This window comes from Schistocerca nitens, chromosome 2 (assembly GCF_023898315.1).
Source record: "Schistocerca nitens isolate TAMUIC-IGC-003100 chromosome 2, iqSchNite1.1, whole genome shotgun sequence".
Classification (NCBI taxonomy): Eukaryota; Metazoa; Arthropoda; class Insecta; order Orthoptera; family Acrididae; genus Schistocerca; species Schistocerca nitens.
In genome coordinates, this window is record NC_064615.1 from 763,461,249 (window position 1) to 763,477,460 (window position 16,212).

The 16,212-nt window shown below is 41.6% G+C and overlaps 1 protein-coding gene across 2 annotated transcripts in view; it reads left to right on the plus strand.

The window, feature by feature from the left end:
* LOC126236997 (uncharacterized) overlaps positions 1–14,546 on the plus strand; it is a 38,322-nt gene extending 23,776 nt beyond the window's left edge. The window contains exons 3-7 of one of the 2 annotated variants that reach the window (XR_007545018.1): positions 342–486; positions 3,948–4,081; positions 5,049–5,198; positions 13,915–14,124; positions 14,256–14,546. Coding sequence is in view for 1 of the 2 variants with exons in the window: in XM_049946722.1 (XP_049802679.1) it covers positions 342–486; positions 3,948–4,081; positions 5,049–5,198; positions 13,915–14,060 (575 nt within the window). In the remaining variant the exon portion in view is untranslated. Of the gene's footprint in view, positions 1–341; positions 487–3,947; positions 4,082–5,048; positions 5,199–13,914; positions 14,134–14,255 lie in introns of those variants that run through there. The other variant, XM_049946722.1, reaches the window with a different exon arrangement.
* The last annotated feature ends 1,666 nt before the right edge of the window (positions 14,547–16,212 follow it).

The following is a 16,212-nucleotide window of genomic DNA, read 5'->3' on the forward strand; positions in this document are numbered from 1 at the left end:
GAAATCACCTAGTCGAGCCCCTCGTCCTCCAAAGCCCCAATTTTTTCGTTTGTATAATTTAGTCATAAATGTTGGACATGCGTAACAGTAAATTTAAAACTCAAACAGTTACCGAAGTCGGTACTCGAACCCATTACCTCTGCTTCAAAGGCGGAAATACTATTACGAAATGGTGGGTAGGGGCCGTGCTTAATGTGTACAGTGGAGACGGAATACATCTGGGTAGTTAGAGTGCTTCAGAATGATAACAATAATGAGTCTACACAGCAACAAACAGAACTAACACAGACTGTAGTCTTAGTGTAGTGAGTCTGAGCAAAGAGCGTGTGCATTTGCTTCAGGAATACCGGAGCTGGAGGTGCCACCAATCGACCCACTGGAAGTGGCCGAGGTGACGGTCTCTCCGATTCCTGGGCAGCGCGTTCGCGTCACCGCCAGCAACATCAAGGTGTACGGCCTCGAGAAGACCAGGATCAACAGGATCAAGTAAGGCAACTGGTACAGGAGTGGAAGATGTCTGAGAAATATCTTACACTGCACGAATGTTCCACATATTGTGGGTTCAAATGGTTCAAATGGCTCTGAGCACTATGGGACTCAACTGCTGTGGTCATCAGTCCCCTAGAACTTAGAACTACTTAAACCTAACTAACCTAAGGACATCACACACATCCATGCCCGAGGCAGGATTCGAACCTGCGACCGTAGCAGTAGCACGGTTCCTGACTGCGCGCCTAGAACCGCGAGACCACCGCCATATTGTGGGGTTAATATAGCACAAACTGATAGAACACGAATGAAACTATACGGCTGCAGAGACATCACTTCTCAAACGTTTATGATGTACATATAATACATATGCAGATTGAAGCGATGAATGAAAATGTATACAAATGCCAGTATTCTAACCCAACTCTCCTGCTAACTACGCAGTTGCGCTAACCACTACGCCACCTGTGCACAGTGTCTTTGCACAGCTGAATGGACTATCCTAGGACGCCTCCCTCTACAATCCAGTCTGCAGATATACGTCATAGATGTTTGAGAACTGAAAAAGTTTCTAGAATCGTATAGTTTCATTTGATTAAAGTACCTATGCCTGTGTTTCGTGCAGGATCCCCCGTTTCGTTCGATGCTGAGGTGCTATTCTAATGCAGTTGGAGAGCCTCCGCAATGATTTTCGAGTTAGGGGCGTGAACCGTATCGGGAGTGAGCCGGGTGGCATGCTATGGTAGCCCATGGAGTTGTGCAAAACCGAAAGCTACTGCGCCAGGGTGGCTTCGTGGGTAGCGAATATACTTTGTAAGTAGGAGAGCTGGGTTCGAGTGCCAGCATTGGTACAAATTTTCATTCGTCGCTTGAGTCTGCATATATACATTACAGAATACGGTTATTATTATCGATGCTGAACAACAGGAATAGGAATGAGAACCGGTACTGCGCCATTCCCTTATAGGCCGTTTAGGGTGCCATTTACGTATTATTTTTCATTCACAACGCATTTCTAACACCTATGTCAGTCACTTGATGGTACAATCGGTCGTCAGTTCACATAATTCTTATTATCTTACGATGTAACCGGACCTTTAGAGCTCCACATCCCTCTGTGGAAATTCCCAGACTTTTTGGTGGATATTAAATCAGAAGAACTACAACTGTAGATTTTTGTCTAGCGACGTAACAGATTCATATGATAGAAACACATAATATTACGTTATACTTACGCAGAAAGTCCCGTATGACGCGGAATACTCAAAATGTAGTTTTCGTCACGTTTGCTAGTGCAGCTACTTGGCTAAATTGGTGTCAAAGCTATGTTCCAAAGATTCGGGCTTCAACGTTCAACTTCTGTCACTTACCGCTTCTTCGCTTCGAGTAATGGTCTTTACACGTCAAAAATGTTAAGTGGCACCACGGTTTAAAATCGACGTTTAACTGCAGGTCCCCTACAACTGGCTCGATGAGCAAGTTCAGTCAACAGGAAACAACGAGCGTACCACCTCCGTTAGGCCAGCGCACTGTAAACCACTGCGGTGTTCAAACATACTTTCGCTTTAAAGATAGTTTCAGGCAATGCTCTATAATAGTTCAAGCTGTTTAAAGAGCATATTTGTCCCACCTTCGGTTTTATAATGGTTCAATATATATGATTTTAGACAAATCACAATATTCTAAGGGTATCTGTCTTTATTTGAAATTATCGTGAATCTTTCAGCAACAAAGGTGCAGAAGCAGCTTTTTAAATGACGATGTATTACTTTTTATGGTTTTCGAGAGATGTTAAAAAGAAAGTTGGGTAATTTTCAGAGAAACTTTTCTAAAAAGAGTAGCTTTATGTGAAGCCAGTACAACTAAGTTTCACCAATATTACATTCAAACTACACGTAATGAAATTGAAACTTTGGCGTTTCTGCTGACTATGCTATCACATTTCCTGGCTATTTATACAAAAGATTTCCGGTTCGTCGTTTCTCAAGGCCATTTCAACAAGTGTATCGGCACAATGCAAATTAGCAAGAGAAAGAAACACAAGCATCTGAGAAATTTTCTTTTCACTCCAGGAAAAGTTGGTTGAAAATCAAAACTCACCACGAGAGAGATATAGAAGAATCAGAGGAAATTTTGCAACGATTCTCAATATTTGCAGAGATGATACGCCATCCTGTCCTATTGGAAAGCACGCAGAAAGCGACGTGGCTTTAAGAAATGAGGAGAGAGGAAATCAGAGGTCATGAGAACTGCCGTTCAGAGCAGTGAAGGAGTCATTAGTCACGTTGCTGACGTCTCATTATGCCCGGTTTTAGGGCTGTCAGATTTATGGAAAGGAACTGAAACTCAGACACATATCCACTAGTGAGATGAACATTCGTAGGAACAGTTACAGACCATGAAGATAGCGAAGCGTGGAGTGAAAAGTTTTCTGCAATGGAGAGCTAGAAGAACCGTAAGAGTACCCCAAAATTATGAGACTGGTTAAGAGTCTTATCCTAGAAAGCAGTTAGTATAAATAACTAACGATGGTCAAAGACTTGTTTGCGCTGACACTAGATGCCAGGAGGCATGTGAGAAGACCTCGTAGGAGACAGAAAGGCCGATTAAGTGGGTGTGTCCGGGAAAACTAGAGGACTGTAAATAGAACGGAGAGTCTGAGTCGAGTCACCTCTTCCTCTATTGTTCTTGATCGTACAGAAGAAGAAGCAGAGAAGAAGAACAAATGGAATAAGAAAAAGAAGAAAAAGTATGCTAATGTTTCGCATATTTTAGTTGAGCCTTCACGAGGCCTAATGAATGTGTAAAACGTAGGCGAATGAGGAATATCGGGAAGGAAGAGCTAACCGGTTTACTTCCAGTATCTCAGTATCCCAGTAAAATATAATATTAGTCTAGTCTGTTTATTCTTATGAGTCGTAAATCTTATGAGATCTCCAATAGCGCATTAAATGTTATTTATGTTTATCTTGTGCTGGACACGGACACTAAATCGCTGTGATGATGGGGGAGATCGAACTTTAGGAAATTAAAAAATTCTGCAGCACTTTGTTAAAGGTACTTTTTAATAAAGGCAGGTACATGGTAATTAATGATACTTTGAAACTATTGGTAACAAAACGTCAACATTATTTCTAAGTAATCGGTCCGTGAGTTATTTCTTTTGACTTATCTCAAAACAAGAACGAACAGTAACCGTGTAGGACATTCCCAGAAAAACGTGCTTAGAAGCTATGCCAACGAATATATCTCAGGCGGCAGATTTAAGAAGTCCGTACCCAGGAATAATCCTTGATTAATATCTGGAAGCACTATACTGGAATTATCTAACATGCGTATTTCAATATTTTGTACACCATTTGCCCAGCTGATTTTTTTAAAAATTACTTGTTGTGAGGCTATATAATTGGGATATTATTGCTTTCGTATTTAAAGAAGTTTTTTGCACTATGTTGTAGCGTCAACGTGCGGAACCAAGAATTCTCTGGAGCAGTGGAAATGCCTAATTTGATGTTTGCGGCTGACTACAACGTCGACGCTAAGTTCATGCAGCTGTCCATGAAAGGGAAAGGAGCTGTGAGCGGCAACGCGAGTAAGTAATCTACCTCTCACTTTTAGATTAGCATTAGTTTGCTCCATTTACATTTCTTATTTCAAATGAGAACTCATTGAATACCGTACTTGTTCGCTTGAGAAGAACTGTATGCGATAAGATGAATTCTAGAAAGCGCTGTTTCAAACGTCACTGAAATGGTAAAATAGAATGCGGTGGAGCCACGTGGTAAGTGTGCTAGGCAGGTAGCTGGTTGTCTCAACAGGCCATTACTTCACAAGTTACCACTTACGCAGACGGTTCCTTCCATCTGAGTCAAAATCGGAAGAAAACGTAAATGTGTTACTGGACATTGTGGCTTGAGTGATATAGAACATCCTTCAGCACCATTCCAGTGCAGGAAAGTGATATTTTATTACGACCATAAAATCCCTCTGTGTTCGTTTCGCGACTTAAATTCGCTTGTTTACCGTAGCTGAGTTGAATGACCGCCATTAAATTATAATGTTGTGGAGCGTCAAGGTAGATAGTGGGAACTGCTGTCTGCAGGTAGAGTAGTCTACGCGAGTCAAATAGCAATGAAGGCAACAGCGAAATTAAAGACCACATAGTGTGGACAGAACTCCATCAGCAACGTTGTACGTCGTGGCCCTATGAGACCATGGAGATATTGTATGTACGGTTTCATCAAGGACTTCGTGTAGCAGTTGCCACAGAGCTTGCATCACTATTTTACTACCTGCCAGGACACAATCTGATGACGAACATTTCTTTTCCTACCACCTCTTATTCCTGCTACCGACAGATCGTGCTATTACAATGGCGTCAATGGCCTCCACCAAAGAGGTAGTATACGATGAAGTGGTAGAACTAGGTCAAAACTAATACTTAAGTTTTTAATACAGTGATGGCTGTACTCTCAAACTTGACTGCACCATAACATTTGGCAAATATTGTATGTTGTAGGGAGCGTTGATAACGAAACCTTACTCTTACTCTCTTACAGCTGGCGTCCATGGAGATTTTACGCTCAGAGGAAAGCTTGTGAAACGCAAGAACGGCAACTATTTGCAGTTCAATAAACTGAACCTTAACTTCAATGTGGATCGTTCGCATTCGCACATGGAAGGTCTCGTGTCTGGCGACCTAGTGATAGGTAAGTTTGAAACGTGCAAGTATCGTTACCCATACACAATATAACGTAAGCATAATATACTAATATACCAAATTAAATTAAGAAGCCCAAAAGGAAACGCACAAATTAACTGTAGGCGCGTAACAAAAATTAAATCTCTTAAGATGAAGTGTTGGCCCTTTGGAAATATCAATTCGTATAATTCGTATATGATGAATTTGATTTACTCTGCTGCAGTTGCAATTACTTCAATGATTTAAACGCACGCCGTAAGGCTATTACGACGCTCATTGCGTCCCGTTTCAACATACATGGTGAAACAGAATGAAACAAAAATTAACAAAAAATAGAAATAGTATAGCTTGTAAAAGATCGCTGCTTTTATCTTAAAATTTTCATTCCTCTGGACCTTATTACTAACGCAGTACAGTGGTGTATGCCTTACGTTTCGATCGAATAGTGTTGAAAAAAATGGCTTTGGGACTTAACATCTGAGGTCGTCAGTCCCCTAGAACTTAGAACTACTTAAACCTAACCAACCTAAGGACATCACACACATCCATGCCCGAGGCAGGATTCGAACCTACGACCGCAGCAGCAGCACGGTTCCGGACTGAAGCGCCTAGAAGCGCTCGGCCACAGCGGCCGGCTCGAATAGTGTAATTTGTAAATAAATTACTCAAGAAGTTTCCATTATCTTTATGACGTGAATATTTTTTAGTTTCTATATCGAAAAATACACCTCTGATTACAGGAAATAGCTGTATAGAGCATGTGTGTAATAGTGGTAAAAATAAACCGGCATTCTCGGTGTAGTTCAGTACAGTGCGTTCTGTCTAAAACGGTGAATGTGACAGTGGTGCTTTTATGCATTGTTGAGTCTATCAACGTACCACGAAGGGTTACTTCAAGCTTAGATTGTGCACATATTGTCAGTTTATGGCAAAAAGGTAAGTTGCGTACCGAACTGGTGTTGGTCACAGGCTGTGAACATTACCAAGTGGTGATCGTTGCCAAAGGACTACTGGTCTTAGTAGAGATGCCACAAGAAGATTTCTGACAGCTGCAGTGGGCTGGATCCAGCAGCTTCATATTCCTACAATAACCTGTTATTTATCCTGACCCAGAAAACTAATTATACTACTGGCCATTAAAATTGCTACACCAAGAAGAAATGCAGATGATAAACGGGTATTCGTTGGACAGATTGATTATACTAGAACTGACATGTGATTACATTTTCACGTAATTTGGGTGCACAGATCCTGAGAAATTTGTACCCAGAACAACCACTTCTGTCCCAAATAACGGCCTTGATACGCCTGGGCATTGAGTCAAACAGAGCTTGGATGATGTGTACAGGTACAGATGCCCATGCAGCTTCAACACGATACCACAGTTCATCAAGAGTAGTGACTGGCGTATTGTGACGAGCCAGTTGCTCGGCCACCATTGACCAGACGTTTTCAGTTGGTGAGAGATCTGGAGAACATTTTCTGTATTCAGAAAGGCCCGTACAGCACCTGCAACATGCGGTCGTGCATTATCCTGTTGAAATGGAGGGTTTCGCAGGGATCGAATGAAGGGTAGAGCCATGGGTCGTAACACATCTGAAATGTAACGCCCACTGTTCAAAGTGCCGTCAGTGCGAATAAGAGGTGACCGAGACGTGTAACCAATGGCACCCCATAACATCACGTGGGTGATACGCCAGTATGGCGATGACGAATACACGCTTCCAATGTGCGTTCACCGCGATGTCGCCAAACACGGATGCGACCATCATGATGCTGTAAACAGAACCTGGATTCATCCGAAAAAATGACGTTTTGCCATTCGTGCACCCAGGTTCGTCGTTGAGTACACCATCGCAGGCGCTCCTGTCTGTGATGCAGCGTCAAGGGTAACCGCAGCCGTGGTCTCCGAGCTGATAGTCCATGCTGCTGCAAACGTCGTCGAACAGTTCTTGCGGATGGTTGTTGTCTTGCAAACGTCCCCATGTGTTGACTCAGGGATCGAGACGTTGCTGCACGATCCGTTACAGCCATGCGGATAAGATGCCTGTCGACTGCTAGTGATACGAGGCCGTTGGGATCCAGCACGGCGTTCCGTATCACCCTCTTGAGCCCACCGATTCCGTATTCTGCTAACAGTCATTGGATCTCGACCAACGCGAGCAGCAATGTCGCGATACGATAAACCGCAATCGCGATAGGCAACAATCCGACCTTTATCAAAGTCGAAAACGTGATGGTATGCATTTCTCCTCCTTAACACGAGGCACTACAACAACGTTTCACCAGACAACGCCAGTCAACTGCTGTTTGTGTATGAGAAATCGGTTGGAAACTTTCCTCGTGTCAGCACGTTGTAGGTGTCGCCACCGGTGCCAACTTTGTGTGCATGCTCTTAACAGCTAATCATGTTCATATAACAGCATCTTCTACCTGTAGGTTAAATTTAGCGTCTGTAGCATGTCATCTTCGTGGTGTAGCAATTTTAATGGTCAGTAGTGTAAGAGCCAGAGACACATTTAAGAGATAAGCTATAATTTAGTGTGCATAACTTTAATGGACAACGTGAATGGTTTAAGGGTCTAGTTATAGATCCTAAAGCTATTCAATATGAATGAAAGATGTTTAATAGAAACAGTCTTCCGATTGAGACAGTAATTAATTCAATTAAAACATAATTATTCCAAACAGATGACGAATGAACATGAAATGATTACAATCACTTTATGCAAACTTCAAGTAGTAGCTTTGTTGATTTTCAACGTTACTTGAACCAACAGGAAAATTGCCTTTCTGAAACTAACCGCAGTCTGAGAATTATCCTCGAATCTCTTTAACCCCAATGAAAACCAGTGGTAGTGATCCTAATAGTTATTGAGGAACTGATACATTCGCTACAGCAGTGGAGCATCTGAAACAGGTGATCGAACTACCTTCCACATTTGCAGACCAAGAAACGCCCTAACACAGTAACGCTGCTTATTATGCTCATTGTAACTGTTCACCGACATTGACGCAAAATTGTGCTGTCATGTAAATGGCTCTATGGTACAGGACGAGGGTCATACTGATGTCGTAACAACTCCTGACCCCACTCGTTTGCCAAGATGCACGCCACTGTCAGTCTACAACGTACACGGCTGATATGCAGAAGATACACACACTTACATGATTCCTGAGTATACACACATTAAAGAAAGTTTTGCTTCACCGTAGTTCACAGAACTCCTGAAGATAGTCGTTGACTGCGGATATTGTATCACAGACACAGTGCCTTTGACTATTCAGAGATGTCACTAAACCCGTCCAGAGATGTGGAGAACCATGCAAGAGCTGCGCCTATTAGACGGAGGGGGTCCGACAGCCGATCAGTTCCAGTCATTCTACCAGGAAGGATGTACACGACTCGTGTTGTCTGTAGTTCAACAATGCTTAGATGGTCAATACCGCAGTTCGATCGCGTCCACATTGTTACTTTGTGCCAGGAAGGTCTCTCAACCATGAAAGGATCCAGGCACCTCGGAGTGAACCAAAGTGATGTTGTTGGGACATGGAGGTGATACGGAGAGACAGGAAATGTCGATGACACGCCTCGCTCAGGCCGCCCAAGCGCTACTACTGCAGTGGATGACTGCTACCTACGAATTATGGCTCGGAGGATCCCTGACAGCAAATCCACCATGTTGAATAATGCCTTTCGTGCAGCCACAGGACGTCGTGTTACGCCTCAAACTGTGCACAATCGGCTGCATGAAGCGCACATTCATTCCTGACGTCCATGGCGAGGTCCATCTTTGCAAACACGACACCATGCAGCGCGGTACAGATGGGCCCAAAAACATGCGGAATGGACCGCTCAGGATTGGCATCATATTCTCTTCACTGATGAGTGTCGCATATGCCTTCAACCAGAAAATCGTCGGAGAAGTGCTTGGAGGCAACCCGGTCAAACTGAACGCCTTAGACACACTGTCCAGTGAGTGCAGCAAGTTGGAGGTTCCCTGCTATTTTAGGGTGGCATCATGTGGGAGGGACGTACGCCATGGGGTCATGGAAGGCGCCGCAACGGCTGTACGATACGTGAATGTCATCCTCCGGCCGAGAATGAAAACAAATCGGCAGCATATTGGCGAGGCATTCTTCTTCCATGGACGACATCGTGCACATCTTGTGAATGACTTCCTGCAGGATAACGACATCTCTCGTCTAGAGTGGCCAACATGTTCTCCAGATATGAACCCTATCGAACATGCCTGGGATTGATTGAAAAGGGCTGTTTATGGACGACGTGACCCACCAACCACTCTGAGGGATCCACACCGAAACGCCGTTGAGGAGTGGGGCAATCTGGACCAACAGTGCCTTGATGAACTTATGGATAGTATGCCACGACGAATAAAGGCATGCATCAATTCAAGGGGACGTGCTAGTGGGGATTAGAGGTACCGGTGTGTACAGCAATGTGGACCACCAGCTCTGAAGGTCTCGCTCTACAACATGTAATGTATGGTTTTCATGAACAATAAAAAGGGCGGAAATAATGTTTAAGTTGATATCTGTTGTAGTTTCCTGTACAGGTTCCGGAACTCTCGGAACCGAGGTGACGTAAAACTTTTTTGATGTGTGTATTACGCTCAGCCTTAGCCATTGCTATTTCTTCCTACACGACGGGAGATGCCTGCCAATGTGGAAAATGACAACACGGCCATCCAATAGCGAGGTTCTTTCAAGCAGACAAAATTTCAACAAGACGAAGCATCACGATCATACATATACCACATCACAATATGACCTACTTCTTAAGAACTGTCGTTTCGGTACCGTCTCCATGGTGTCACTATCAGCTTTACCAATGGTTAGTTTTTCCACCCAGCAACTAGCTTTGCTTCAGAGGTTGTCTGAAACTAGAAGGCTTCTCGTGAGGCTAGGCCATTATTTTCTGCAATCCGTCTTTCTTTCTAAATACGCAATATTAGAAAGTGCCACTCTCCTTCTGCTAGAGTCGCTTCCCACCCTCAGTTTGGCCAATGGACAAGGCTTGGTTGTAAAATGCACAGTAGCCTGCTCCGTCATCATCCCCCCCCCCCCCCTGCCGTAGGTGGCGAGTGGTGGAGAGGGAGGGGGGAGGGGGGTGGAGACCACACCTGAAGCTTCAGTCTGGGCTGATGCAAGGCGCCGCTCTTTTCGCTGCATTCTCTGTTCTGCCTATCCCAAACCCAGTGCACTGCACCGTTCCACTTACATAGAAATCACTCAGAAGAACAGGGGAGTCCAGCATCTTGTCAAACAAAAAGAAATAAGGCTAGAAAGAGCTCAGTATATATAGTCACTGTGTTCTGATATACTTTCATAAAAGCAATGCTATACTAATCTGCACCGTTATTACCTTCTAATCAGTGAATCAGAAACATATTAAATGAAAGAGGCACGTGGTTTTGCCTGATATATTTCAAATATCTTTATGCCGATTCCTCAGCGTTGTTGCAGTTCCATAGATGATTACAGTGTTTGCGTGCAGCTGTCTGCGTGTCGCAGTTGAGTGTTGGTCACCACATTGCTGCCATCTGTCAGGGATCTTTTTACACTGACTCCAATGCAGGAGAGTATTACAGAACAGTGCAGTGCCTTTTTAGAGGCAACCAGGAGGGCTGTGTTGTCCCAGACAGTGCGAAAGTCTCTCCACATGAGGAATTTGGCCTTTAAGTGTACAATACGGCCAACAGTACAAATCCTCAAGGCTGTAGACGAAGGGACACTTAGAAAGGAACTGGGATCAGTGGATCTGGGTTCTCTGCACTGATGTATGTATTATTTGTCTGCCGCCTAAAGACCATCGTGGGAAAGAGTGAAGGCAGTCAGTGGTTACCAGAGAGGTGAGTCAACAATGTTCGGGCCAGTATCATACAGGAATGTTGGGCGCCTCTCAACGCAATAGAGGGTAATTTTACGACTGTGCAGCACCAGTACAGGAACCTCCTACCAACTTCCCCGCCATAGAGTTAACATTTCAGCGACGGGATCGTCTCTCAAGACGATAATGCACGAATAAACCGCGGCCATCTCGAGGACACCTTCCTCCAGGAGGCAGTAATCCACATAGTGTGTGGAATTTCCTGCACTATCTGCTGACCTGAGCCCGACAGATCATGTTTGAGACCAGTTGTAATCTGTAGCGCATCGTGGTAAAATCTCTCCAACACACTGTGTAACCTGAGGCACCTCTCCTTTAAAGAATGGAACAGGCTTGAACAATGCCTCGACAACCTTGTGTACAGCGTGCCGAGGAGGAGCCAAGAACCCAATGCACGGGGCGGAGCGAAACGGTACCTACCACCAGGTTTTGAGTTCCCAGATGCGTAAAAAGTGTACTTTCTAACATATTGCACTAATTCTGTTTGTTCCAGAATTAAGTCCCAGTCTTTCATTTCCTGTACCTCTTGATTATGAGCTTACACTTGTTTGCAGATATGCAGGTAGTGCAAAACCATTTTCAAGCAATTTGTGTTTGAAAATGAATAGCAACATAACTGCGAAAAATTAAGAACGTTATATGAGTCACAAATGGCTGCTTAATATGACACTCCTTTGGTCCATGTTTCCACTAGATTGACAGCTATTATAATGTATATACATACATATAGTACAAATAGGAAACGTATATGGCCTAAAGAGGTTCATAAATCGATATCTAACGTGTACTTGAGGTAGCCTTGTGCATTAAAAGTTATTTCTGTTTGCCCAGATTGTTTAAATCAGATGTAACTTCAGTCGACTTCTTCACGCTGTCAATAGGTAAATACAAATCTAAGATTAAATGTAAATGCTTCTAAGGTTTAATTTTGAGTTAGATAACGGATCCATAGCACTGGTTCGAGAACAAGTGTGAATATTAGAGGGTTATTGAAATGTTTTAAATTATTTTTGCCTACTTTTATGCATGTAATCTATGACATGTATAAAGAAAGAGTATTTAATCTATCGTAAAGACGGACAAGAAAATTATTATTGCTTTATAAAGGAAGTAATTCCAGCATTTATTATCAAATGAGAGTACTTTGCGCCCGCGATTGGTTCAGAAATAAAGTGACTTCCATGTATGGAGAGAGACAAGGCTACCGGTCCCTTTTTATTTTATTTTCAATTAATCGTTGTAGCACCTTCACTGGTTGCGAATTCTTAATGTTGAAACATTTCTGAATTTTGGAGGCTAAACATTACTAACGATGTTCCGAGATTGTTCATGGAAAGATTCAAGTCTAAATCTGCGAAAAGAAAATGGCGCTCCAGTACGAGTGGACACCACCGTTAAAAATTGCGCTATCATCCTGACAGTAAATGTAAGCCTTTGAAATTGGTGATTAAAATAGGGAATCACGTATAAAAAATTAAATGATTTGATACACATATCTCCAGTTAACTACAAGGGTTAATAGATAAAGAAAATTTGAAGATCAACCTTACAGCTGAATGTCCCATATAACTCGGAGAAGTAGAGTTAGCTTATCCGCACAAAGGTATGAGAGCTGTTGGCTGCGGTCTGATGCAAGCCTTTCTCTCGCTGATGACCTTGGAAGGACGTATCTCTGTAACATACAGAGGAAAAAAATCTGTAACTACGTTTCACTGAGCTTAAAACTCAGAGATTCAATAATCAACTTCTGATGTTCGTAAGCACAGAAGGAAATCACTATTTCTTTGAAACAACACTCACGTAATTGTCATTAGTTACTTTCGTGTTCAAATTAATAAGATACATTGCTATGTTAAGAATGTTAATGGCACTGTAATTTTTATATAAAATTATAAGCAACATTTCTTCTGTGAAATGTAAGATGGCTAAAGTAAAGAAACAAACTTACAGCAACAATTATTAGCGCAAATTTTCAGTAACACTCTCAGAGAATAAAATAAAAGTAATTGATCAATGCTGGCGTAAATTCGCCATTTCGGCGAAAGTTTTTACAGTGGGGCGAAAATTGCAACTGTAATCGGTATCTGCTATAATGTAATTTAAAAGAATGCGAACGAAATACACGTAAAGTTAAGTAAGAGGCAATATAGAAAGTTGTTAGTAATTACTTTTTATAAATTGGTAGCTTGCGTTTAAAGTATTGACACTTCATAAACAATACGTATTACTGTTACAATTGTCTTTCATTATATCAACACTAGCCTATGAACAATGTTTACCACACATACTGAACACTGCGGAAATAATTACTGATCTTTTAGCAAAATCTTTCTTTCTGTCAATTCTGACTTCTTTTCTGTATTGATGATCACTGTGTGTTGTCTAGGAGATGTTGTTGCACATACATAATGATAATATTAATAATAATAATAATAATATACAGACCTATTAACAAGAATTACAAAGCAATACACAAAATTTGTGGCATCTTATGTCTGCATTCTCGAATTCTCCAGTTGCACATATCACCAAAAACTTGTCTGTTCGAAAATTTCTCCTTACATTGTATGAATTAGTAACACTATGCTCCTTTAACCAAGAAGTTTCGCTCGGTCTTGAACGGGTTATATTACAGAAATAATCCGAAAAAGAGGAGCGTAACTCGTGGAAATGTGAATATTTCGTGTCAGTTGTCTGTGACAGGGCTTCATAGGTCTCCAACCAGAAATTATTTTTTGCACACGCAGTAAATTTCTTTGATTTATGATGATATTAACAAATTTATTCTGAATTGTTTGCTACTTCTTTTTAGGTGATGATACCTATGACCAAGGCGACAATGGTATGAACATCTGGCCGCTGGCTAAACCTGTCATCGAGAGATCAATTGCAGAAGTACTTCTTGAAATGGCCAACAGGATTGTGTCACATGTCTCCTACGACGAAATGTTCCCCTAATAAAAGAAACGACGGTCGCATTTAGTTTTTCTTGCCGTTTATGTCTTTCAATAAAAATTTATGTGTAAGTATATATATTTATCTGTGTATTAGTTTTGATTGCCTCAAACACAATTTTTGGTGATTAATAATGTTTCCCTTGGATTTGATTTATACGATATCTGTCAAATTCAATATTATAACAACATTACACAGCCTACAGAAATGGAACACTTTCACACTACTTCCGAATGAGATTCGAGTTCCTCAATGACGGACGCAAGGACGAAAAGTAAGCTTTGGCAGTCAACGTGGTGGGCTTTACGAATGACCTCCCGTATGTAACAAAGAAATTTTTATACGATTAGCTAATAGCATTCAGCGAAATGAACAAAAGAAAAGAAAACTCTCTTTGTGAACTTATAAATACTTCTAAAAAGTCCACCGACGAAAAGTGTAAAATGTACATAACTTGACACCGTAATAAAGAAGGAATTCTGTATGTTATATGACGTTTCTGTTTTTTCGTTGTCAGATTTCTCATCTGTTCTGCAATGTATTTCCTGTACTTGTCAATACACAAAGCTTCGTGAAAATCGCTACATCAAGAACGACAGAAGCGACTGAAATGAAATTTACACAACACATTACGTACTTGACAATAGGCATATGAATTACCAAGCTGTACATGATCTGTGTCCTTCAGAATTGAGTATGTTGTGCGTCTGAACTGAATTGTTTGGGAGCCTCTAATCATGTTGAAAACAAATAAATTGAAAGGAAAATTACGGTTTAATGTCCTATCGATGGGGAGGTCATTATAAACGAAACAGAACCTTGTATTGTGGAAGGGCGGGGATGGGGCCATTTCATCGTGATTTCAAACTTAACTGACAGAAGGAAACCACGGATAATCTAAAGTTTAAAGACTAGATGGTAATTTGACATTGATCCTCCAGAATGCGGCTTCAATGCCTTACTACTGCACCAACCTGAATGCTGTTGAATTAAAGAAGACGTGCATATGTTCAGGGGGAATATCCCACTCAAGTGTTTTGTATCACTCAACAAAGCACCAAAAGTTGTTGCTGAAGGAACGTGAAGAACAGGACATTAGCTAACCATTTCTGATGGAGATTATTATTTTGTCTGTTTGTTGCTACCTTTCTCTTGCGCAGTATTCTTAACCATATAAATATTAACACTATTATTTTTAAATCTAATTGTGAGATATGAAACTACTCCAACACACTGGTGTTAGTTGGCCATAAAATCATTTGTCCTGTTATGACAATAGGGCGAAAAAAATATTATGTACGTTTGACAGGCGATAAGCCGGGCTCACTTACTATTATGTAATATTACACAATTTCACTTTTGTTGCAAAAATTTATTTCCTGGACTATTGTTGTTCTGCTTATGATATATCAATGAAACAGTAACTTAGGAAACTTCAGTAGCGCGAGAAATGTTGTAGAGAAGTCACACCGAAAGGAATAAATAAGAATGTGTAATATAAAACATCTTTGGGATGAGGGAAAAAAAGAAACATTGAAATGTAAGGAAGAGTGTGTCGGATTTCTATGGTGATACACAGGTCGAGTCTTAATCACTATGTCGAATCAAATGTAAACCACAGTCCTACTAGAATGAACCGTACTACAGTCAGTGTGGAACTTATACTGGACTGTCTACCTCTGTGACATACGTGTACGTTTAGAAGGAGAAACTGCAGCCTGTCAGTGACCACCGAGGTATCTTCCAGACAACTTGTCATCCATTCCTTGGGGGAAGGATAGACTGCCTACAGTGCCCTTGAATCACGTCACAGAGAGGGCTTAAGGTCGCTAACAAACATGTCTGTCAGCTTTGGGTAACCATATCGCATATCAACTGTTTTGTAGTCGTGGAAGAAATTTTCCGGTTTTATTCTTTATTTTTCGAAGAAGCATCTTCGATTACAAAATTTTGCTCAGTATGTTTTAGACGCTGTTGCATGATAAACGTCTAATAATTTAGTTTGGCCTTTCCTGTAGCCTTCCTGACAACCCTTGAGGTTTGTTCTAATTTCTTCATTACACTCGCTTATTGGATTCATACGGGGGCCTGAAATATTAAGAGCCTTACTGTTAGATAATTTGTAAAATCGTTTGTCTAGTGTAATAGTGGAAGT